Source organism: Acanthochromis polyacanthus, chromosome 12 (genome assembly GCF_021347895.1).
Source record: "Acanthochromis polyacanthus isolate Apoly-LR-REF ecotype Palm Island chromosome 12, KAUST_Apoly_ChrSc, whole genome shotgun sequence".
In the NCBI taxonomy this organism is placed as follows: domain Eukaryota; kingdom Metazoa; phylum Chordata; class Actinopteri; family Pomacentridae; genus Acanthochromis; species Acanthochromis polyacanthus.
In genome coordinates, this window is record NC_067124.1 from 36,773,154 (window position 1) to 36,799,212 (window position 26,059).

General features: G+C 35.0%; 2 protein-coding genes across 4 annotated transcripts in view; both read right to left on the reverse strand.

Annotated features, from left to right (window-relative positions):
- nbn (nibrin) overlaps nt 1-13,642 on the reverse strand; it is a 21,963-nt gene extending 8,321 nt beyond the window's left edge. For all 3 annotated transcript variants that reach the window (XM_022196009.2, XM_022196010.2, XM_022196008.2), the window contains exons 1-10: nt 13,482-13,642; nt 12,003-12,124; nt 7,277-7,398; nt 6,123-6,282; nt 5,924-6,027; nt 4,301-4,418; nt 1,906-2,096; nt 1,705-1,805; nt 1,485-1,617; nt 1,231-1,409 (exon numbers count right to left, since the gene is read on the reverse strand). In XM_022196009.2, coding sequence (XP_022051701.2) covers nt 1,231-1,409; nt 1,485-1,617; nt 1,705-1,805; nt 1,906-2,096; nt 4,301-4,418; nt 5,924-6,027; nt 6,123-6,282; nt 7,277-7,398; nt 12,003-12,124; nt 13,482-13,512 — 1,261 coding nt within the window. In that variant the 5' untranslated portion in view covers nt 13,513-13,642. The remainder of the gene's footprint in view (nt 1-1,230; nt 1,410-1,484; nt 1,618-1,704; nt 1,806-1,905; nt 2,097-4,300; nt 4,419-5,923; nt 6,028-6,122; nt 6,283-7,276; nt 7,399-12,002; nt 12,125-13,481) is intronic.
- An 866-nt stretch (nt 13,643-14,508) lies between these two features.
- msmp2 (microseminoprotein, prostate associated 2) lies at nt 14,509-16,550 on the reverse strand. Its single transcript, XM_022195980.2, has 4 exons — nt 16,355-16,550; nt 16,169-16,270; nt 15,043-15,151; nt 14,509-14,965 (listed from the first exon to the last, which is right to left on the reverse strand). Exons 2-4 carry the CDS (start codon nt 16,266-16,268, stop codon nt 14,791-14,793), a joined length of 384 nt encoding a protein of 127 aa, XP_022051672.1. The 5' UTR covers nt 16,269-16,270; nt 16,355-16,550; the 3' UTR covers nt 14,509-14,790.
- Between the last annotated feature and the right edge of the window lie 9,509 nt (nt 16,551-26,059).

A 26,059-nucleotide genomic window follows, 5' to 3' on the forward strand; every position in this document is an offset into this window, starting at 1 on the left:
GAACGAGGTAGCTAACATTAAAATAAAGCAAGAGAGAACGTGTAACACGCCCAATGACAAAGATCTGTTTCACTTTTTCTTGTAGTAAGATGTTGACATTAGGGCTGTCCTGAACAGTGGTTTCTGGCCTCTGAATATTCGGGCCCTATTAAAGACGAATATCCGAATATTCGTTCCGCCCCGTAACGTCCGACAGGGGGGGGGGCGAATATTCGGATACCAATTTTTTTTTTTCTCTTTTTCTTCTTTCTTTTTTTTTGTCTGCATATCCGCTCACAAATGACACCAACCACCCATGGCGTCACTACTTAAGCTTCATGTGCAATTTTTTTCTTCTTTGTGACTGTGACCATCACTTGCCCTCATGGCAAATTAACCTATCATGTTTATTTCAAGCCGTTTCCTACATTATGCCATTGAGGGCTGTGCACACCCAAGTGAAACATAAGACAAACACAGGACAGACAGAAAGGTGAGGCATAGACAGTGTTCTAAGAGAAAAGGTGCATTTTATTTGTTTGTGCTCTTTAATTCACACCTTAAAACCATTTACAAATCTAAAACCCTTCACAAACACCAGATACGACAGAATCCCAACTGGATCAATCATGAAGATGTCAGGAGACCACAAGAAGGATACCAAAATTAATATCCGCATACCACCATAGCGAACGAATATTCGGATATTCGGGTCCAGTCCTAGTTGACATATCTTTGCACAAATGTTAGCATTTATGCAACGACAATTCAAAGCAGACTTCATGGCTGTTGAGGTGGATGCACAGCTGAATGCGGGTTGCGACTGTGATTATATCTGATGTAAATTCAAGATTATTAAACATTTTGTTGCACAGACAAGGAACTAGCATCGGCGCAAAGGTCAAATTGTGCAGTTTTATTTGATATGTGCAGCACTTCACAGCATAAATATGAGAAATCGAGAACAACTTAACAGAGAAGAAAGGAGATTTAAGGGTTACATTACATCATCATCATAATACTGTTATTTAAAATAACCGAAAAGGCCAAAAAATACGTGTTGTCCGTCACTATAAAGTGTCCCATGTATGCAGAGTAACATTTAATAAGAAATAATGTGTAATGACAGTGAAGTTTCCCGTGTTGTCCATGCAGATTATAAACTACAAAAAGAAAACAGAGCTTTGATCCTGGACTGTTTTTTAGGACAGGGGGGAAAAAGATGTGTCTCTAATTTATTCATGCATCTACCTGTGGGTTTGGAGTCACGTTTCTTCTTCTGCGAGTTCTCCGTAGCGTTGAACGATGAGCTCATTGTATCGGCCACGACGTACTGAGCTGCTGTGTTCTGAGCTGCACGGAGCCGGTTTTGCTTCTTTTCTGGAGTTTCTCCCACCGCGGCCACTCCAGTCACCTCACACACCTCCATCCTGACAACAGAGGGGTTCAGGCTAAGTTTGGACAGTTTTAACACACAAAGGAGGTGTGTTTGTGTTTGTCTGTACCTCTGTGAAGTCTCTGTGTTGGCTGCATAAGCTGTGATGTTCTGGGTTGCTGCAGGTAAAACGGTCTCATCCACAGCTACGCTCTGAGACAGCGACGAGCTGGGAATCCTGGGCTTCACTTTAGGTGCAGAGTCTGAAACACAAAGAAGAAAAGAGCAAAATTATACAGAAGAAATAAAAATAAAGACAACCTTTAGTTCCTCTGTGTCCTGCCACCCACCTGAGTGTGGCATCAGGTTGGATGGGTTGCAGTATTTCTCACAGGAGGCGTAGATGGCAGCCAAACCGATTTCAGACTCTGTGATGACTCGAAGGCCTTTTCTGTGCCCAGAGAGAGACTTTTTAGAAACTCAGAACTCCCTCCAAGACAAGCGAACAGCCACTTTAAAGCGCTTTCCTACAGAAGAACAAGAATCTGAACCTTTGCACGATGCTCCTCACAGAGTCTGCCCACTCGGTGGTGGACGGAGGCAGCAGAGTTTGGGAGTTTCCTGTTATAACGTCGATCACGCAGCTCTGTGGAGACTCCAGCAGGTTTCTGAGCAGCGAACCTTCCTCCAGGAGCTGACTGCTGCCGCCTCCGAACTTCACCGCCGTGCTCAGACGCTTCAGCTGCAAACAACATAAAAAAACAGCATGTTAATTCGGATCTATGGTCCAGAAAGAGTCCGATTTTGCCCACTTTTCAGCTAATCCATCCTTTGGACCCCAAAATCTACTGGCAGGTTTGAAAGGCATGTTGTCTTTAGAAAATTCAGCAAAACTTTTACACCATAACAGAGCTAGAAATTGTAGAAACAAACAGAATTTGTCGGGTTTTCACCTTTCTAACAGTCCTTGAACTACTCAAACAGAAATTTTTATGCAGCACCTTTAAAAAACTGCTTTACAAATGGGCCAAAATACGAGAATACACGCCCTGTCAAAAGTTTTAGGACAGGTTCTACTTTATTTGAATGAGAAAGTGTCCTAAAACTTTTGACAGGGGGTGTACTTATTGAACAACCGCAGGCCAGTCAAGAAAGACAACAGAACAGAGAAGCAAAAGTGAGGAGATTAAAGCTTTTATGTTTATGGAAAAGTTCAAATGTTGCTTCTCGCTTTAATTTGGCGGTATAATAACTTTATTTATGTAGCAGAGAAGATCAGAGAAGCCAAAGTGTAAAAATAGAGTTAAACATGGCAGAAGATTTAGAGAATAGATCTGTACAACAACCACAGATAAAATAAGAAAAGCACCAAAAATGCCTTATCTAATTAAGTTTTAAATTGAAAATGCAGAGAAACCATAAAAACAAGGGTGGTAATAATAGTAGTAGCAGTAGTAATAGCAAATAAATAGAACAAATACATGATAAAAATGAATAAAAAGGTTAAAGGACAATAAAACAAACAAACAAAGTTAAAATAGTTTATAAAAATGTGTTTTAAGAACATAAATGATCTGACATGCCATCAAAATCATCTTTTTTCTGCATCTGTCATTTAAAAATTTGCTACAAAAAACTCAGCTACATCATCCAGATTCTGTAAAATAAATAAAAAGTCTGTGCACATGCTTACAACCATGAAGCGATCAGAGACTCAGCTGCAGCAAACAGTCGTGCAACAAAAAATCAGGATATTTCAGATGAACTGCAGTCACGCGTACAGAACACATTAGAGAAACAGAGGAAAATCAAACCTGCTGGATCTGTAAAATAAATGCAGCACGGCTCAGAAACAGAGCAGCAAGTTGTTGGAAGATGCATTCAGCGTGGTGAAGCATCTTTCTGCAGCTGATGTGCAGGTTAAGAGTAAAAAAAGCAGAGTGTGTAAACATGTAAATAGGTAAATATCTACAGCACGTAGAGGCACACTTTTTCCAGTGTTCGTAACACCTGTTGTTGACTCCTGCTTTATCAACATTTCTAAAACAATTACTCAAAGAAATTCCACTTTTTCTACAGAACGTATGCACAACAATATCCCAAAACCGCTTGGAGCTCAGAGGGTCAAACTGAAGCGTCGAGCCTCCGGATCTGCTCGAGGGAATATTCTCCTTTACTGTTGTGCTTAACCTGCAACTCCAAGCTTGGAAAATTGCAGAAAACACAATTATTTACACCTGAGCTGGCGTCTCGGAGCAGGAATGGAAACCGGTCGCGTCATGAGGCGACAAAAACATGTTAGACCTGGACAGATAAGACGGCTGTGTCAATAAAGCCGAGCAAAACGTCGGAGACAAGTTTGTGTTACCGATGACGCTGAATGATGCGAACACGGACGCATCTGGTTTGTTTTTCCACGTTTGATTCACAGCTGAGAGATTCAGTCATGAAGTGAGAAAAATTCATTTACTCACTTGTCAGTCAAATCTGTTAAGTGCTTTTTTTTCCATACTGGTACTAAATTAAGTATCATTTTGTTCATTTTTTTGCCAGCTCTGGAAGCTTGTCGTGGATATTTGTCATTATTTCGGGCATTTTAAAGACTAAAAAGTCCATAAAGTGATCTTAAAAATGCTTCACAGATCCCATAAAGATGAAAATGCTGAGCGGCTGCAGCTCTCAGAAGATCTCAGCCTGCCGACTGCCTGGCAACTGATACGTAGCCGGTAAACATGAAGATCACGTGACTCTCCATCATTTTTTTTTTTTTAAAGGAAGCAGGGCGATGACAGTTACATCACTGCAACAACATCTCTATAAATCTCCTGACTTTACACGCTCCACTGAAGAGGATAAATACAGTTATCACCTGCTATTTTATAACGTCCACCTGCAAATATGATCGGAGTGGTTACGTAAAGAAAATGTAAAACGATCACAACAAACCTGTTTGGCGCTCAGGAAAACGAAGGTCTTTCCGGTGAAAAGCCGCTGGCGAGCCGGCATCACTCCGAGGTTCACTTCCTCTTTATTCAGGCTGGGCTCATCGATTTCAGGAGTGAAACTTGAAGACAATAAGAGGAGAAAACGTTTGGTTCTGTGGGGTCAGGTTCAGTACTAATATATGTATGTTACGGCGTTTTATCGGCGTATAAAAACCAGGCATGTGAACAGAATACAAGTTCACAGAGGAGCATCTGCTGTGAACAAATGAAGCGCTCACAACTAACTTGCTCACTAAAGTTAATTTTTAGGTCATTTAGGACATGCTTCCAGTTATTTTGGACTATTCTGAGTCACTTTGGACAAATTTCTAATCTTTTTGGGCAAATTTGGAGTCAGTTCGGACGTCTTTTGAGTAATTTTGCACAAGTTTCAAGTCATTTGGGACAGTTTCTAAGTCATTTTGACAATTTTTAGGTCATTTAGGACATGTTTCCAGTTATTTTTGAACTATTTTGAGCCATTTTGAACACATTTCTAATCACTTGGGGCAAATTTTGATTCATTTTGAACATTTGTTGAGTCATTTTTACAATATTTGAGTCATTTTGCACACGTTACAAGTCATTTGGGACAATTTCTAAGTCATTTTGACAATTTCTAGGTCATTTAGGACATGTTTCCAGTTATTTTGGACTATTTTGAACAAATTTCGAATCACTTGGGGCAAATCTTGATTCATTTTGAACATTTGTTGAGTCATTTTTACAATATTTGAGTCATTTTAGGCAAGTTTCAAATCATTTTGGGCAAATTTGGAATCAGTTTGGACATTTTTTGAGTAATTTTGCACAAGTTTCAAGTCATTTGGGACAGTTTCTAAGTCATTTTGACAATTTTTAGGTTATTTAAGACATGTTTCCAGTTGTTTTGGACTACTTTGAGTAATTTTGGACAAATTTCTAATCACTTGGGGCAAATCTTGACTAGTTTTGAACATTCGTTGAGTCATTTTTACAATATATGAGTAATTTTGCACATGTTTCAAGTCATTTGGGACATTTTCTAAGTCATTTTGACAATTTTTAGGTCATTTAGGACATGTTTCCAGTTGTTTTGGACTATTTACGGTTATTTTGGACATATTTCTAATCACTTGGGGCAAATCTTGATTCATTTTGAACATCTGTTGAGTCATTTTTGCAATATTTGAGTCATTTTTTTGCACAAGTTTCAAGTCATATGGGAGGTTTTCTAAGTCATTTTGACAATTTTTTAGGTCATTTAGGACATGTTTCCAGTTGTTTTGGACTATTTACAGTCATTTTGGACAAATTTCTAATCATGCTGGGCAAACTTTAAGTCATTTTGGAAAGAAATGTGAATTTACACGTGTCTTTACACAGATATTTAATCATATTTTGACTTGTTTAATATTTTTCTATTATCTAAACTTAAAGTTAGCAGTGTTAAAGTCAGAATTTTTTCACTTGAGGCATCTTAAACCAGCTCCACCATATTGGACGCACAGTAACAAATAAAATAATAACTAATCACATGCTGTTTTTTATGGCTTTTAGACTAATTAAACACTACAACACACATGGACATGGGCTGTTTTTGTACCTCTCAGCTTTAGGAGGCGCTAACTTTTGCTGCACGGCTTTGTTGAGCTCCAAGAAGAACTCCGGCTTCACGACGGGACGGCAGCACAGCAGAGCAGAAATCGTCTAATCAGGGAGAGCAGAAAGCAGATCGACACGTTTAGGACACACGATCACATCACATGCAAGAAAAAAACAAAGACAGAGACCCTGGCTCTGACCTTGATGGTGACTTTAACAGAAGGCATGACCAGGTGAGTGCAGTCCTCGGTCCAGGTGTTCACCAGGTTTCCGCCCAAAGCCTGCAGAGCCTGAGAGAGCGACGCTTTGCCTTCGTTGTCCAGACATGATGAGCAAACCACGGGCTTCTGATGGCACACACTGAGGCAGAGACAAACAAAGGCACACAGGAAGCTTTCATATTCATTTCTATAGAACTGTATATTGGTTTTAATGCTTTTCTGGGCTTTAAGAGGAGAAAATTAATCTTTCCATCTTAATTTAACTGAAAAAAAATCCCCAAATTACACAATTTATCAGTCAGGAACCACAAAAACAAAGAACCATCAGATTTTCAACTTATTTTTCAACAAAATAACCACAAATAAGCTTCAAATTGTAATATTTCTTCAATTTTATTTGTTTCATTTTTCAAAAAGCACCAAAAATAAACTATTTGCACTAAACATCCCGTAAAAAAAACTAAAAATTCTGCACTTCTTGGCAGAACTGAGGAGCCATGAGTGATTCAACTACAACCATCTGTAAACAAAAAAATAAAGAAAAAAAGATCAGCAACGCAACAATAATGTCTTCAGAGAGGATATAAAATCATGCAGGAAGTGATTTATAGAACTAATTATACAAAATTCAGTACAGAAGACAGAAATTAAGTTAAATTTCTGTGATTTAAATGACATTAAATAATTCTCCATTTATAAACATAATCTTTCTGCATCTGCCCCAGTTTCTTTTTCATCTTTTCTTTTAAAATACTGCATATTATCTCTCTAAACGCAGTTTTAAAGTCATGTTTTCAGCAAAAAAATCTCCAAAATGAGACCGTTTATCTTTAACAACAAAATAATCATCAGAATTTCAGATTTCTGACGGTCTTTGAACAAACTGTGTGTGCTGTTCAATCAGGAAAAACAATCAAATCGAAGCTTAAAATCGAGATATTACATAAAAATCGCTTTATTATGCATGTGTAATTTTAAATTCTGCCGCAGGCTGAGAGGAAAAAATATATCGGTTAATATCGTATGCATTTAAAATACATAAATAGAGGTGCAGGACTTTATATTGCAGTGAAAAATGTGAGTAAAAATGTGACGTACACATATCTAACCAGGTTTTGTTTTCTGCTACAAACCTGAATTTGCTGTGAAAGACTCCAAACGTCACTTGGTCTCCTGACTTCAGGCTCACCGGTGCTGTGAGACGCTCGCTGTTGACGAACGTGCCGTACTTGGAGGTGTCTTTGACAGTCAGAGTCTAAAAGCAAAACATGTGAGAGCAAACCATTAGTCAAACTGTCTACCGTACATCTTTCTTTTTAATTATTTATGCGTCAATAAGAAACGCCTCCTTAAAAACACAAGAAGGAAATGTATCCCGAGTCCCAAAACAATCGATTACATTGTCAAGAACAACTGTTGGGCTTCCTGTTGTCATTTTACCGTCTGTGCATCCTGTTTTTGTTTGTCTGTCAGAAACACTTTGTAAAGTCTTGTTAATATAAATAGAGTTAGAATATAAATGGAGAGAACGCCAGCTTTGTTTTCTAACAGGTGGCATCAGACAAAAAAATGGGAAAAAATAAGTAAGAATTGTGAAAACAGACAAAAAATATATTTGATCGGCTCAGTTTAAGTCCCTGTATCAGCATTTATTTGTTTTTTTACATACTAACAACACATTGTCTTATCCTTTCTGGAATTTTTCTTTCTCTTTTTAACCCTTGTTAAGCCGCATTTCGTAATAACGGTGCATTTTGTAATAAACGTCCAAAATGTAATAACTTTGTCGTTTCATTTCGTAATAAACTGACCCAACGCATTTTGTAAAATTTTTTTGCCGCATTACGTAATAAGTTATTACATTTTGAGAGGGAGAGAGATACAGAGAAAGAGTGAGAGAGAGAGGGAGAGAGAGGCAGACAAAGAGGAAGAGAGAGAAAGAGGGAGAGGGGTAGAGAGAGAGAGAGAGAGAGAGAGAGCGGGAGAGAGAGAGAGAGATATGCATATGGATGCGTCTTAGAGCAGTGTGTTTACAGGCGCTACAAACAAAAGTTCTTTTCGATCCATAATGCTAAAACTTATCACGTAAAACGCACCAAAAGCATGAGTTAACTGAACTTAAGCGCTGTTGTGCAGTGAGATTTGTGTGCCATCCCAGGCTTTGGTTTCAGCTGTGCGTACACGGCTGCGCTTTAATTCTGTTCAGTATACAAGTAGTGCATTGACTTTGCACAAAGGTGGGGAGAAAAGTCAGATATTTATAAATATTTTGAATGTTTAACCTACAATAATAATACCTTATTACATATTGCACCATGTTATTACTTCTTCCAGAAAATCAAAAGATTGCAAGTGTATTTTGTAATAATTTTCTCAAAATGTAATAACTTATTACGTAATGCGGCAAAAAATTTTACAAAATGCGTTGGGTCAGTTTATTACAAAATGCGGCTTTATTACGAAATAAAACGACAAAGTTATTACATTTTGGACGTTTATTACAAAATGCACCGTTATTACGAAATGCGGCTTAACAACCCTTCAGTATTGAAATTCACATCATACCGCTTTCATTCAAACTGCAGCCGAGATGTCGCATCCATTCCCTCAACGCTGGTTTGTGCATATTCAGTATGTACCTAGGAACCTTTTGCAAGCACTGGTTTCTGGTCGGACCAATCGGAGTGGAAGCTACATTATTATATGGGTCAATAGTCCATGGGTTATAGCTTCCGTACGTTTTTATTAAAAAAAATAAAATAAATAAAACTTGTTTTTTATGTTCATTATGATCATGTCTTTACAAATTCTATAATTATTTATTATGGGAAAAATCACTTATTAATAAATAATGACTGGATATCACTAAAATGTCAACTAAATAACCGTATGAATTTAATAACAACCACCTTCGAATTAGCTTAACAATAATAAAATGAGCTTATTCAACAATAGTTTTAATCGTGTTCTTTTATTAAATTGAGATAATCATGACAGATATTTCTTCTCTGGCAATATATCAAATTTTATATAGAAAATAACAAATTGTATCTGTGTCTGAGAAATCACTTTCAACTAAGTTCCCCATTACAAAAACACCTCTCAATGAAGTGTGTTAATTCCAGATCACATGACCTGCTCCTCATGATGTCATTTCCTCCTGAAGAAAAGACTGGAAGACTCCAAGGCTTTCTGACTTATTTAATATAAAGTTGTGTGTGAGTCAAGTGTGGATTTATGGCATGTCAACAGGTTTACTACAATATCTTTATACATAACTTTCAATTTCAATTGTACTCGATTGTATATAGAAGAATCTTTGTGTAAAAATGCCATGTGGTGTCTGGTTGTAGGCGGCCATGTTGATTTTAGGCCTGAAAACTGAAAAAATGTCAACTATGATGCAAAAAGTCCCACAATTATATACTGACTCATATATATGTTATTATACACCTACTTTATGTGCTACAGACAAATTATCTCCACTTAATTTAGCATTGGATTGAAAGCAAAATCACAAATAATTCATTTTTTTAATAACATCGAAAACACATTCAGGCATCAAGGGGTTAAATATTCTTTTTATAATTAGCCTAGAGTCTTTTTTTTCCTTTTATTTATTTATCCTATACCTCAGACTGATGCACTTTACTGTTTGCACCTGAATACATTCATATGTAATTTAGCTGTACAAGTGTAATGACAAATAAAGATGTTCTACTGAAATTTTACCTGTTTGTTTTATTTTGTATTTGTATCACTCAGCAAATGCTGTAAAAACATATAAGTGGAGAAAGTAAATCTGTAAAAAAAAAGGCCTTATAAATGCAGCTGAGCAGTGTTTGACCACAGTTTAGTGGTTTTGTTTAGTTTTTGTGCAACAGCGCCACCTTCTGTGTCAAAGTGTCATCACACAGAAAAACATTTTCCAAAAATAAAGAAAAACAAAAATCCTGTTATACTTGCAGCATTATTGCTATTGCATGGAGAAACGGAAAAAATCATCTTGAAATAGCAAACATTTCCTACATAACTATTCAACATTGTATCCAAAACACTTAAACAAATACACACATTTCATCATTATAGGTACCAAAAATTCTAAACTTTTCAGTTTTAGTATTTCTCTATGACTTTAGTTGATATTTTCTCTTAAACAACTAAAACAGATCTTTATTCATCCAAAGAATTAATAATATTAAATCAGTACAAAGCTCAGGTTATTGTTGGTGACTTTGCTTTTCTACAGATTAAATCTGATGTAATAACAGAGAGTGAAGAGCAGACACACCTCTGTGAGTCGCACTGGAACGTTTTACGTCATTTGCTGTGTTCAGATGATAGCTGGGTAATTTACCTTAGAGAGAAGAATTATTCTGCCGCACTGCTATCAACAGATGTCTTCATTTTGTTTAGTTTTTCCCTCAAGTAAAAGTTGTTGCTCCCGGAATCAGTCGTGACTAAACTGACTTTATCTGTTTTAGTAATTAATAAGATTCAAGGTTACTTTATTTATACCTGTGGGTAGATTTGTTTTGCAGAAGCAATGCTTGCATTTGGAATTCTATTACAAAACAGACACTAAACCTGACAGGCAGGTATTTGATCGAGTGGCAAGACAAAAGGCAAGACATGCTCAGTGTTCCACCATTCACTAACATAGCAGCAAGGATGGGTAAAAAGAGAAATAAAAAACTAAATACAATAATAAAAAAAAGACTTAGGAAAATAAAATCAGTCTCTGGGATAAAAACCAGGATAAAACATTAAATTTAAAAGTCACAATAATAAATAGAGCTAAGAAATAAGATAAATAAAATAAAGTGCAAATGTCACTACTTTTTATTGAGCTCAGTGACAGCGACAGGAACAGAGCTGTTTTTATAACGCTTTGTTCTGCACTTTGGGACTAAATACTTCTGTCCAGAGGGAAGAAGAGGATGGGAGTCATTATTAAAAGCTAATAAAACCATCCTCTGTACCTGTTTAGTGAAAGGGAAGGCTGGACTAGACTGTGACTGACCAATCAGGCGACTGGATCATCTCACTATTTGGTTCAGTGAAAGTTTCTCTGTAACAGAGTTCTGACTGAACCAAGCCACCGAGCAAAAAGATAAAACAGACTCAATAAAAGAACGATAAAACAGAGTCAAGTTTGTTCTGTCAATGTGGAAATACGAAAGTTTTCTGAGGGAGTGAAGGCACTGACAGCTCTTTTTTTTAATAATAAAAGGGATTCATAGTAAATGATGAACGACAGATATTTAAATTTGCCATCAGTAAAATGTTAGATTTATATATCAAATGCTTTCCGAGATATAAAAAAATAATCTGTTGAACAAGTTTCAGCGTGTTTTGTTGCATTAGAGGCTGTTTGAACAACAATATCTCAGGAACTACTGAAGATAAAAACCAGAAGTTTTCACAATTATTTCTCATCCTGTCACTGATTTAAAATCTGTCATAATGGACAAGTGGATGAAATAATCTCATATTAATTAATGGATGAGTTGAAATATAAAAAAACCCGAATCCGTCATGAAAAGTCCCATCTTTTAGGACACATTAAGAAGAAATTGATCATACAGATGTTAAGTAGTGACATTTTCTGAACCACATGCAGTTATATGTCACAACAAAACATACAGAATACTTTTAATATTTTAATATTAATACATACTGACATTTAATATTAATTAATATTAAATACGTGGTCACAATGAACTTTCAGAACCGATTGAGCAGCTAGGACAAGATGTTTTTGTCTAAATTTTGAGCAGAGTTTTGCTTTAAAAATGTGATATTTGGAATTGAATAAGCCACACATTTATCAGTTCTCTGTTGACTTCTTCCTCTCACCTCATCAAAAGCAGTGAGCTGAGCGTGAGCCCTGCTGATGGACTGATCGCTGGGGAGGAGGATGTCACAGTTCTTACGTCCCACCACGTACTCTTTACCGGACAGGAGGTAGTGAGCTTCACCTGGGAGAGAGAAACACAGGGCTGGTTATTGTATTTACAGATAGACAACCTAAATGAGGTTCGAAAAACTCAACAACTCACATTAAAAGTTGAATTATGACAAGATTAAAAAAAAAAGATGGCTGTTTTCTTCTACTCTTACACATTATTTGCACCACACATAAAACACTTGAACATTTGTATATTCTTATTTCTCATAGGGCATTTTTTACTTAGACTGTCTTTTACACTTGTTGTGCATTTTTCTTACAGTTTATTTTTACTTACTGCATATTTTTGCTTATTTATCTGTATTTATGGTGTTGGAAATTGCACTCTTTCTGCTGTAACAACTGAATTTCCCCTCAGGGATTAATAAAATATTTATACTCTATTATATTCTAATCGATAAGATAAAATTTTTACGAACATAACAGAACAAATGCAGTGCCTAAAATGTAGAAAAGTGATAAGACATAATTAAGATGCAACACTGGAATATAATAATTAAGCTAAAATAACACTAGAATAGAACAGCAAAGCAATACCAGCCACTACTCTGGAAATTAGTAATATTACAAAAGATAAAACAATATTGCAAATGAAAAATGAGATGAGAACAAAATACTGCGCATTACACTGACAGTGTTGTTGCAGATATAATCAAAATGTCACACATGATAATAAAATATTACACATGAAACTGAAATGTTGCAAATTAAAATAAATGTTGCACATAATAAAGAGACACTAATATGGCCCTTTTTTTCACTGTTGAGAAAACTAATATTGCAAATTATATTGTCATTATTACTACATGTGACTTTATTGGTCTGCCAGTCTTCTGCATAAAGTTTTACACCATATTTCATCTACATTATTGGTTGGAGATGGATTATCTATTCACAGCTCAGACTCTGGTGAGAAAACAGATCATGATTGGTTGGATTTCTGGCTGAGATCTTCCCCGAGAAGGAAACGAAACTAAATCTGTATCTTTGCTGTTTTGCATGGCAGCTCCATTTGTCTGCTTGTGCGCATAAAATAATTAAGTGCATGTTTTTTGTTGTGCTTTCTGTGACTTCTTGAATAATTCCCCACCCAGTAGCAAGTTTAAACTACGCAGATAAGTTTAGTATCAAACTAAATCATTAATTTCTCTTCTTAATTTACAGTTAGCTATACTAAATGACACATAAGTAGTATATGTGCATCAAATTATGCCTGTATTTCATCAAAAGCACGCAGCTGGCCTTGAGAAACATCGTATTTTAACTGCAACTTTAATCTGAACACAGACTAGTTCTGTGTGGTTTTAACTAGCAGCTAACTTTACCAAAGCGCTAACTAGCATCTTTAAACCGACGTTATTGATTACCTCCGGGCTGCAGCGGCGTCAGAATCCACATGTTCCTGCCTTTTGTTGCCTTTTCGTCAGTTAAAGCCAAACGCGGAGCAGAAAATTTCCCACATTTTATGCTAAACACGACATTCACAAACAAGTTGGCCTCGGCGCGCCTCTACGTGACGTCAAAATCCCGCGCCGCATCTCGTTTTCAAAACAAAAGTTCCCTCATAGGTCTTATAAGTGAGTATTCCTCCATTTAATCCTTAATAATTAAATTAGTCAAGTAAGTTTACATAATAAATAATGTGAATTATATAAAATATATATTATTGTAGGGTTTTAACCCTAGCATTTAATATATTTCATAAATAATATTAGACATTATTAACCTCCTGATGGAGTTTGTCCTGGTGCATGAGGCCTTTTGTGTCATCCTTGTAAACAGTTAAATATTACTTTCTATTATTTTCCATTGCCCTTTAAGTGTTTTATCTTATGAAGAGCCATGTAGTGGTCATTCTGTACAGTTTTCACCTGAGAGTTTATTAGTTTCGTGTTCAGATGTGTACAACCACTCTGCAGCTTTTTATCCATTACAGAGGCATTTAAAACAACAACAACAACAAAAAATGTGGATATTCTGTTTCTTATTCTTGCTCTATTTTCCTCTTTTTCTATATTTCATACTGGGCAAGATTTTTAATTGTTTATTTTTATGGTTATTCCAGAAAACAGACATGAATTACTATGTGTTCATTAACAGGAGCAGCTTCCTGTTGTTTTTTCCTCCTTACATCTGTATTTGTACACTTTCTATTGTCTTAATGTTTTACAATGGTACAGACACTATGAGCGCATTTGGTCATGCAAGATCAACCACTGTATATACCACTTTTTCCTGAGCTACACCTTGCTCTGTCTTCTTCTCAGACAGACAGTACTGGTATAGTACATGTAGCAGGTCAGACAGGTATGTAATTTATGTTTATCATTGTTCAGGTATAGATGCTGTGGAATCCAGTTAGAGAGTTCTAATTAAACACCCCCAGCAAATAAACACAGTGTCAGTGTTTATTCAGGATATTTACATGTAGTAAGACCAGAAATTATATACAAAGCATAAATATTCTACAGGTTTAGACTGATGACAACAACAAACATCAACATTCATCAATTAAAATTAAAACTTGACGTGAAGGATATGAAGTTATTTGCAAATGTTGTTGGAAAATTCTGCAAAACTAGTCTCCCAAAACCCTCATGATGAAGTAAAACCCCTGAATGTATTCATTAAATCAAAAATAAACACCACACATTATCTATTGCTGTATATATTGGTTCAAAATAAAGGGTCGTTTTCAGATCTCCACGGCTGCTGTCCGGATGTTCGGAGGCGTCCTTGTCCCCAGAGGCAGGGCAGCTTGTGGTTGACCCTCATCACTGCCACGCTGGTACAGGAGTCGGGTTTACGGATGATCTCGCACCAGTCTGGGTAGTCGACGGGCTTTGATTGGCTGTTGGGAAGATTAGAGTGACGTTAGAGTGAGAATTTTACACCCAGATGTACTGAAATATGAGAAAACAGGCTCACTAGTCGCAGCATCCGACTCCAAAAGGCTCCATGCAGACACACTGGTAGCAGTCAGTGGTGATCCAGCTCTCTCCGATGCCGTACAGCTGACCCATGTATTCACAGCTCCCTGGAAATACAAATATTAATTAAAAACTGTTAATCAACACTCTGATCTACTGCCTGAGCACATGTAGAAAAAGTGTAAGTCCATTCCACTGCATTAAAAACCCTACTTAAGTACATTTTTGCATTATAAAGGGGAAAAAAGGGGGGAAAAAAATTATATTGGAGCTGCTGGGACACCAAAAAACACTATGAAATAACAGAAAATAAAATTTTATTTAAAAAATAGAGCAATTTTCATGTGGATTAGTGACAGTTTCTTGGTTCACTTCATTATTTTCAGTCAAATACTTGAGAAACTGACAAGGGTTTGTATAAAATACATCTGGATAAATGCATATATATGTAAAAAAAACTAAATGATAATAAAAATTATATTATATTGCTATCTCAATGGGATTTCTCCTCTCTAAATAAAGGTTAATAAATAATAAATTAATAAATAAATAGCAGTAATTGCATCTAATTTGAGAAATAGCTTAAGAGAATTTAACAGTTTCATATAATAGATAAAAAAGTGAATATTTTTAAAATTTTAATAAATTAATCATTTTATGCTTTAACAAATTGTACAAAATGAAAATCTTATGAAATTTATAGCTTATTTTACAATAGACATAACATATCAATATTTTCTGATTTTCAAGATGACTGCAAGAATGTGTAAAATAAAAAGCAAAAAAATCTCTAAAATTTCAGATTTTTAAAAAATAATATATTATTGGCAAAAATGTACAAAGTTACTAATAATGCAGAAAATTTTACTCATAATTATACATATAAATTCATATTTACTTATGCTTTATGGAACCACCTTAAGTTTGTTAATTTATTCCATTTTTGTGCATTTTAATTTTTAAACTGAACATGCTGTATGTTTTGGATCTAACAACAGTGAAATAAAGCTTCATCATATCACAAAAAATACAATATTCTCTCATTAAAAATACTTAAAGTACCTCAGAAAAGATCTTAAAGACTCTAATATATAAACTTCTAGTAAACATCGTGTTTTCTGTACCTTTAGTGTTGAAGAAGCATTCACCGCTGTTATAAACAGACAAACATGGAACACTGACACTCAGGAACAAGAGTAAAGCCAACAGAGCTCCTGCTGCCATTTCTGTGAATAAAAAGCATTAAAAAGGTCAAAAGAAAGAGTAAAACCTTGACACTGAGATGACAGAATTGACGTTTCTGGCCTCACCTGTTTAGAAGTTTCCAGCTCTGCGTGTTAAATGATCTCTCAGCTCTGCTCTTCTTCCTCTCATCCAGCTTCCTGTTTGTATTCCTTCTTCCTCGCTTCCTCTCCTGGACTGATTCTCTTTCTCCCTCTGCAGATATTTATACAGCAGCAGCACGTTTTGTACCGTCTTCGCTGCCGTGCGTCCTCCAACTCCCCCCCAACACTCTAATTACCGTCTGCACGCACAAATACACACATTATTAGGGCGATGTTTGTCATCCGGAGCCCAGAGTATACAGTGTGGCTCCTTCAGATAACATTTGTCTCAGAGCTGCCATTTGACCCCATCAGGCCTCTGGCAGCGTCCAGTGCTGCAGCAGCTGGTGGCCTATTGTTCAGTGCAGGAGCTGAGCGTGTGCACGAGTTTAAACAGGAACCTTTGTGCCCCAGAGCTCCAAAAATAATCCCAAAAAGGCCATGTTTGTGTTCTTATTGTCAAAATGTTTTACCGTTTTCAAACAGAGATCTGAAAGATGCTTCAGATAAATGTCTGAAGAATTTACCATTTCACTGATGCTTTTAGCTTCAGCTTAAATGAATCATCATGTAAACAACACGGGTCTGACTATGGTGTCAAATAATTATTGTGTGTTGTTCTTTGTGTTGGGATTTGTTTGAAGAAACCACCTTGAGTCCTCAGATAACATTCACTTAAATGCACGTACACAAACAAACACACACACGTGCACACAATCACAGGTTTGTTTGTCGGATTTCACAGCCTGCACCTTCACTTTTACCTCATCTCAGCTCAAACCTAAAGCAGCAACAAGTTCAGCGACGGCTAGTTAAAGACCTGCTGAACTCCAAGCAGTTTCTGAGCATTTTTTCAAAAAATCCTGTCACATTTTTTTTTTCTCCCCTGTGGGTTCATTTTTCTCTGCCATACAAAGTCCTGCACCTCTATGGAAACAGAACAGCCATGAAGAAGAAGAGAGAACATAAAAGAAAACATAAAAAACTAAATTCTCAAAAAAAGAGCTACAATAAATCATGAAAAAGACAAGAAACCCCTAAGAAGACACATTAAAACCAACAGTAAAATATTCACAAACGACAATAAAACGTTGCAAAACACAATAAAAGCACTACAAAGCAAACAGAAAACTTCAATAAATGACAATAAAATTGTAGAAAACACAACAAAACACTTAAAATAATGAGTAAAATATTAACAAAAAGACAATGAAACTTTAGTAAACCACAAAAAAACATTAAAAAGGTAGCAGAAAAATATTAAGAAAAGACAGTAAACAGTAAACCATGGGGGGGAAAGACAAGAAAACATGACAAAACAAATGTAATATTACAAACATAAACAATAAAATGTTAAGAAATACAATAAACACTAAAAAACGAGTAAAGCAGTTAAAAAAAGAACAATAAAATGTTGCAAAACACAAACAAATCATGCTAAAACTACTAGAAAACTTCAATAAATGAGAATAAAATGATAGAAAACACTAAAGCATTAATAAAAAAACACAATAAAATTTTAGTGCAACACAAAAAAGCATTAAAAAGCAACAATTAAACACTTAGAAAATGCAATATAAGGTGAGAAAACACAGTAAGATACTGAAAGGGAACCATGAAACATCAAGAAAAGACAATAAAACCTCAGTGGAGCACAAAAAACATTAAAAAAAACAACTGTGAAACATTAAGAAAAGACAAAAAAGCATTAAAAAGCAACAGTTTAACATTTAGATAAGTCAATACAAGGTTAGAAAACACAGTAAAACATTCAAAATGAACTCACTGACACCTTTCTTTGCAGCTTCTCTGTAGGAAAGGCCTACATGTTTAAGTGTTCTGATGGTCTGTCTGTGTTCTGTTGTTTATTGCCTTTTCCTCTCCATTTTTATAGCAGCACACTACTGTTCTAATAATGCTCTGTAGGGTCTGGTGTCACGGTGTGTTCAAACACTACTTAAATGCAGACAGAGGGGGTTGTAAATAATCAAGAAAAGTTGGGACACCTGTAGGATTTGGCGCTTGATCAACCTGCATTCCTGCAGAACAGATTTAACCCATTTCTTAGTCCCTGAAAAAGACCTTTTTGTTTAATTCTGGGTAACCGTACCTTTTTTTTTAACCTCTGACACTTCACTGCTTACCTTGTCCCATTTCAAGCCATTCATTGGTCTTGAACTGATTGAATTTCAGTAAAACACTTAAAAAATGACTATGTAATGTATGTCATTTGTCATCTGTTTTCCTCCTCAGACTGCAGATATTTAACTGTTTCCATGTTTCCAGCCTCTCCACATCTTTTCTCTCTACTCTGCACATCAACTGTAGAGAAATGTTTCACCATGCTGAATGTATCTTCCAACAACTTGCTCCTCTGTTCACCGTTTTTGAGCCACGCTACTTTTATTTTATTGATCCATTTTGTTTTATTTTCCTCTTTGCTTTGTAGAAACATTTCCTGCAGTTCAATCTGAAAATTCTCAGAATTTTTGTTGTAAGACTGTTGGTTATATCTGAGCCACTAATGGCTTTTTAATTGCAATGAGAAGCACAGAATTTTTTGCTTTTTACAGAATCTGATTCGTGCAAGCGGTTTGTTTGAGGGGATTTTTTTGAATGTGAAATGTAGAATAAAGTGATTTTGACGAAATGTAACAATTTTCAGCTCATTTTTGGCTGTTTCAGGCTTCAAAATCTGACAACTATATCTTTTTTTTCAGTTTTTTGCTCAGAAAGATGGTGTATTTTGGTAGATTTTTACATGCCTTTAAAATCTGTGGTGGATTTTGGGATTCAGAGTGTTAAAATCAAACCATAAATTTATTCTGAAATGAACCCGACACCCTGCAGTGCTGCAGCTCCATTCTGTTCTTAATGCTTTTCTTCATGCAGACCTCCAGATGTTTTCACATTTTACTCCCATGTGCCCACCGATGTCTATCCAGCTTCCTAATTATTGTCAGAATAGTGTTTTTGAAACATGGGAGGATCAAGGCAACGCTTCAGTGATCTGGAATCAACATCACAACGTAGTTCCACAGTTGATTACAAAGCAGATTATTCTTCACATCAGTGCTCCCACATCAGGACGGATTCTCTTGGAAATACACTGTTACATAATAATTAAAAAAAAATGCTCTTAGAAGAATTCATTGACTGCAAAGGAGGATGCTGAGGAGCTGAATGTCCAGAAGTACATTGTCACTGCTCTGGTAAAATATATACATGTAAATTTTCATATTTCTGCAGCGGTGGTGCCAAAACATACAAACATTTTCCTTAATTAAAACACATTTCCAAGCCTTAATGTTAGATAGCATCATGTGTAAAATATAAAGACTTTATTTCACAGTTTCAGATGTTATCACGCATCCATCATCCATCCTCTTATCTTCCAGCTTTGTATGATCAATAAAAAGAACGGAAAATAATAATGAAAAAATAAGTAGAACTTAATTGAGTAGTCAGTAGATAACCTAACATAATATACTATAATATAATATACTATCATGTGCTATAATATACTATACTAGAAGAGAATATAATGTAATATAATATAATATTATATTATACTTATATTATATAGAATAATATAATATAATGCACTATATTATAATATATAAGTCAATAGAATATACAATGCAATATATAAATATAGATTAATAGATAAAAAGATGAATTATATTATTATCAAAACTGTACTTTGACTTACAGATACACTGATAAAAATCTAACTCATTGAATTATTTTTGAAAACGTCTGTAATTACACCAGGTATCGCTCATATAACAAACAAATCTATGAAAATTACAGGACCAATGCACATTTTTTGAGTTAATTGCCACTAACGTACAGTAACATACTTAAATTTTACAGTTTAATCTTTTAAATAACAGAACATTTTTGTGAAATTACGATAAATTTGTATTTTAAAAGTCTTTTTTTACAGAGATTTTTGTAATTTAATTGATATTTTCATGTATTTCAAAAATATAACAAAGTGCAAGAAAATAAAAACAAACAAATTTGCATTTTGACATTCTTCTTACATAAAAAAAATCAATAAATTTCATTGTCATTCACAGTTGCAGGTCTGAAATGTTATTTCACTGTCGATTTCTGTCGATTTTTGTGCATTTCGAAAGTACAGAAAATGATCTATATCGCAAAAAAGGACTTTTTTAACATAGTTTTTACAGCACATGCAAGCTCAGTTAATTAAATCTTATTATTAACAGCTGAAGCACATCAGAGCTGACTGGATCTGATGCAGTAAGATGGCAATCAGTCGTGCAGAGACAATAACGAACCAGTCAATTAAACACAACGTCACACTTTATTTAAGGTCTTTCATGGATGAAAAAAATGCAATTATTTGTACATTTTCAATGAAAATGAAAGGAAAAAAAGCTCGTTAAGAGCAACAGAACTCATACCAATGAGAAAACTTTGCATTTAGAAGAAAATAAAGTGCAGATCTGACTTCTCTCTGCTCTCTTAAGGTAATATCTGTCAGTGTTTGTCTTTGCTGTGGCTCCTCCTGACACAGAAATGTGGCATCGGTTATGACGTCTGTTTGCATATGAAGCAGGATGTTCCTCCATCCCATAAAAACAACAAAAAAATACACTGGAAGGGTGTGTGTTGGAGAGAATGAAGGAGCAGATAAACCTAATATTCTGGGTCACATTTGTTTCATTTTTATTCAGAGCATTAACCCTGTACGACCCAAATATAGAAAAAAATGAATAAAAAAAGTAAAATAAACAAAAAATATAAAGCCAAATATAGAAAAAATACCAAAAAATAAAGGATAAAACAACAACAACAACAATAATAATAATAATAATAATAATAATAAAGCCAAAAAAGGAAAAATAAATATGTAAAACAAATGTAGAAAAATAAAGCAAAACAATATATATACATATATATATATATATGTAAACCCAAATATAGAAGAAAATGAGCAAATAAAGAGTTCATTTGCAAAAACAGATAACTCCGTTTTCAGAAAACTCATTTTTTATTGTTTACTTGAGACAATAATAATAATAATAATAATAACAACACTAATAATTAGTTTTTTCTCTATTTTGTCATGTATTTTTCTACTGAGTCAAATCCACTCAGCTTCAGTTTGATTGATATCATCTCAAGTAAAGAATTTTAAAAAAGTTTTCTGAAAATTTTTGCAAATGAACTCTTCAAATATATATATAAATATATATATATATAAATATATATATATATATTTATATATATATATAATAGAAAATATTTTTTAAAAATAAAACTGACGTATTTCTGCTGCAGTGCTTTTTACAGGTTTAAAAGAAAATGTTAACATTTAGCTACAAATTAGCTTTGATGCATTTATTTCTGTTTCTGTACTTCAGATGATGCTTGTTTTGTGCAGAAATTCCAACAAGCTCCAATAAATATCATCCAAAACCTTAACTTACCTGAACATATGAGCTCACAGGCCTTCATTTTTTATTTATGTTTTTAACTCAGGGGTCAGAAGTCAGTGCCAGACTCTGTAGGAATATGTCTGATATTTAGTTGACATGATAAAGAACAAGAACAACCGAATATCAAACATATCAAACAGCCTCTAGCCAAGCAGCGCGAGCCTGGGCGACTGGAAAAGCCTGCTGGAGAAGAAGAAGAAATAGAAGAATCAGGGAGGGGCAAAGATCACTTCACTGCTCGTTTAGGATTTAATGTACAGAACTAAGCAAGACCTGAACAAAAGGGGAATGACACGGGTCCCAGGGCAAGAGATTCCTTTGGTATTTGAGATGTGACATTTACAACAGCAGCAGCAGAAGAAGACACTCTAAACTCTCTGTGAAATCCCGTTAAATACAGAAATAATCATACTCACAGATTCTCTTCATCCACAAGGAGTCCTGAGAATAAAATCTTGGCGTTTTAATTTAAAAAATGTGTCTATTTTGAAGCTTTAAAGGTAGAAAAAAACTGTTGAAAGTGTTCGAATCCTGTGAGCTTTTTCCACTCTGGGGCTGCGTTTTTATACGTTCTGGGGGGAACCGACCCCCGCGTTCCCCTCTGTGGGTAATTAGAGGAGGTATTGATCAGCTGCCGTGGCCTGCAGCCTTTCCTCCCCACATTAACCTGATCAATACATGTGATGTTCACCCTGCTGTGAGGCCGAACGCACACACACAGTCAAATAACTTTCAGTTGTCGCCTGTAGGGAGGTGAAACATGACGGTCACTTGTTGGATCCTGTCACCGATAATTACTGTAAAAATTCTGATATATCAGAAGATAAACGTTGGAAATTCTGTCAAGGGATGTGTGTTTGTATTAGTTATGATAAGGACTTTTACTAATGATGTTCCTGCAGCTTTTGATTAAAATAAATAATGTAAAAGAAGGCATGCAAATCCGATATTTAATTATGATTACATGTTTTATACACGTTGAAGACTTTCTCTGAAATCCCAAAAATTCTGGCGAGATTCATATATGTTTAAAAAATTCTCAAAATTATGCAATGTATCAGAGCCACAAACCGTAAAAGCTAAAAAAATCCCTTCATTTTTAAATTCCATGTCGTACTTGAATGCATCGTGTCTAATGTGTGGCTCCATCAGAAAAATTAATCAAATCTAAGCTTAAAATTGTAATATTTCTGAAAAAAAATCACATCATTCTGTATGGTTTTTTTAAATGTTACTATTTTAAACTGTGTTCTATTTCTTTTAGGCTTTCAGGTTATTTAATTGTTTGCTTATTTATTACGGATTTATCTAAGATAATAAACAGCATGATGCCATTTATCCTGTAAACTGCTTCACCTGGCTTCGACTGTTTCAATGACAATAAATTGAACTGAACTGTGCTGTACGTCTCATCCTAAAAATTGCAAAAAAAAAATTGACCATTTGTACTTTAATGATTCTGTAAAAAACAAAAAATTCTGCGCTCTTTGTTACAACAGTGAAGCTTTTAGTGACTGAGCTGTGACCAACAGTGACATGGAAAAAAATTCAGGAATTTTTCAGTCAAATTGAGCCTAACTGCAGTCTGTTCAGCAAAATGTCAAAAATGTAAAGCACATAATCAAATTAAAAAAGCTCTTTAATGCTAAAATATAATTATTATTATTAGATAATTAACACAGTTGTTAAGCCCTGCATATATGTTGTTCATGTGGTAGTTCTTGGTCACAGCTACACCTTCTCAGATTTTTAATGTTTTTACGGAATCTGGTGCAAAAAGCTTATTTTCAAATGAGACGTAGAATAAAATGACTTTAAAGACAATTTAAAGCTCAGATTTGGTCGTTTTTCCGGACAGAACTTGTGAGAATCTGTTAAAAGGGACTCTAACGCTGCTTGTGTGTTTTGATTTATCTGATTTCCATTGTGAGACTGAGCTGATCGTGTTGGATTTATCGCATCGGGGCAGAAAAAAGACCAACTCCAAAGTCATGGTGACCTCTGGCTGTCACTGGTGACGCTGTTATCCGACTGTGGGACTCCAACATGCGGCTGAATTCACACCATCCGGCTGTTAGGACGGTTTGTTCAGACGCTAAAGGACATTTCACCTCCCTGTGAATGAGCTCTTCTGTCATTTAGACATATTTGTATACTGTGAGACTAATAATGTGTCTTCTTATAGCATCAAACCCACAGAAGAATCCAGCTCTTGGCAGTTTTAGAAACATTACGTAATTATTTTCCATTTAGAAGCATCAAAAGACGTCATCGGCGACTCAGAACTTCTATTTTTTACCACAGGTGCACGTTGTATTTTTACATTTCTGTGCATGCACGTTAAATTGCACATTCCACATCACGAGTGGAGGCTTTTTGTTTCCTCTCCTGGTCCGATGCTGACCTTGTGGGCCTACTGGGGCGGAATGATAGTCCTCTGATTGCCTAATTGTGAGCCCGAGGGGAGAGTTTTAATCTGCGGCAGATGGAGGGCAGCGATGGCAGTGTGATGTGGAGCAAAAATGATTCAAAAAGGAGACTACAAAATCCATTTAATGACAAAACGTTGCTTATATTCGGTGCAATAATTAGCCTTTCAGGTTCAAATACAGACATTTATGAAAAATAATCAAAGTTGTCTCGTGTTTCTCGACTCCAACACTTTATAATCTGGAAGAAGTGGCTGTTTTTAGGGCAGGTTTATGCATACATTTTGACATTTTGCTGCTTATAAGGATGCAGCACCAAAATATTAATTGAAATAAAATGAAATAAAATGTAAGTAAAGATGGAAAGAAGACTTTAAACCTTTTGTGTGATCAAGACTCACCACAAAGTGCAAATTCAGACCACATCATCGCACTAAATCACCATAAAAGCGATTTTTTTTTTGTTTTATTCAGCTGTTTTTTGTTTCCTTCCACACAGTTCATGATATTGTTGCTATTTCTCTGCTTGGAGAGTTTGGATTTCCCTTTGTTTTATTGTTTTTGTTTCATTTTTCTTCTTGTTCTTGTTGTTATTGTTTTGCTTTACTTTGCTTTTTTCTGTTTCTGTGTTTGTGTATGTTTTGTGCTCCTTTTTGTTCTTGTTGTGCTTTGTTTTGTGCTGCCTTTGCTTCGGTTTTGTTTGTTTTTATTTGTTTTTGCATTTTCTTGCTTTGTTTTGCTTTTCTTCTTGTTCTTAAATGTTGTTTTGGTTTGTTTTGTCCAAGTTTTGGGTTTGTTTTGCATTGCGTTGTTGTTAGTCTGGTTTTTCTTTGTCTTTCTTGTTTTTGTTTTGCTTGTTTTCAGGGGATATCACAGTTTGCAGTTAACTAAAACACAAAACTGTAACACAACACCACATGCACGTAAAATGCACATGTAAACGTGCAATCTGTGAATAAAATTTAGTTGCAACAAGACGCAATTATGTCAATTTAGTCACATCATAACAGCAACAAAATACTGAAAATGATCATTTTATGAAACACATCGATTCTCTTTTTCACTTTACTTTCAAAAAGTCCCCAGAAAACCTGCACAGCGATATGAAATGTAATAACATGGATCTTTACAGAGATCATAACATGTTTAATCATTGCTGAAAATGTTTCTTATGGACGAAAACATGCTGAAAAATGATTGTTTTTGTAATTAAAAATGTAGATTGCCTCTCTTTTTGTCTCTTCTGTCAAAAAATCTCCACAAAACCTTCATAATAATATCATATTTCATAATACAGTCCCTTATAGAGACCATAAGGTGGTTAATTATTGCTGAAAATGTTCCTTTTAGATGAAAACATGCTGAAAAATTGTTGTTTTTGTGATTAAAAACATAAATTGCTTCTCTTTTTGTCTCTCCTGTCAAAAAAAAAAACACCATGAAACCTTAATAATAATATAAAATTATAGATTTTAGATCCTTTTAGAGACCTTACGGTGTTTAGTTGTATTGAAAATGTTCTTTATGAGTAAAGGTAGATTGCTTCTCTTTATGTCTCTCCTGTCAGAAAGTCTACATAAAGCCTAAATAATAGAATATTTAATTATATAGATCCTTATAGAGACCCTAAGCTGTTAAGTTTTTATTGAAACTGTTCCTTATAGAAGAAAACATGCAGAAAAATAATTATTTTTGTGATTTGAAACATAGATTGTGTCTCTTTTTGTCTCTCCTTTCAAAATAGTCTCCATAAAGCCCTAATAATAATATAATATTTTACAATGTAG

Coding starts and splice junctions, on each gene's coding strand:
- msmp2 (XM_022195980.2), bottom strand. CDS start 16,268: ATGGCAGCAGGAGCTCTGTTGGCTTTACTCTTGTTCCTGAGTGTCAGT. Junction 15,152..16,168: donor ATGCTTCTTCAACACTAAAG/GTACAGAAAACA, acceptor TTGTATTTCCAG/GGAGCTGTGAATACATGGGT. Junction 14,966..15,042: donor GGAGTCGGATGCTGCGACTA/GTGAGCCTGTTT, acceptor TCTTCCCAACAG/CCAATCAAAGCCCGTCGACT.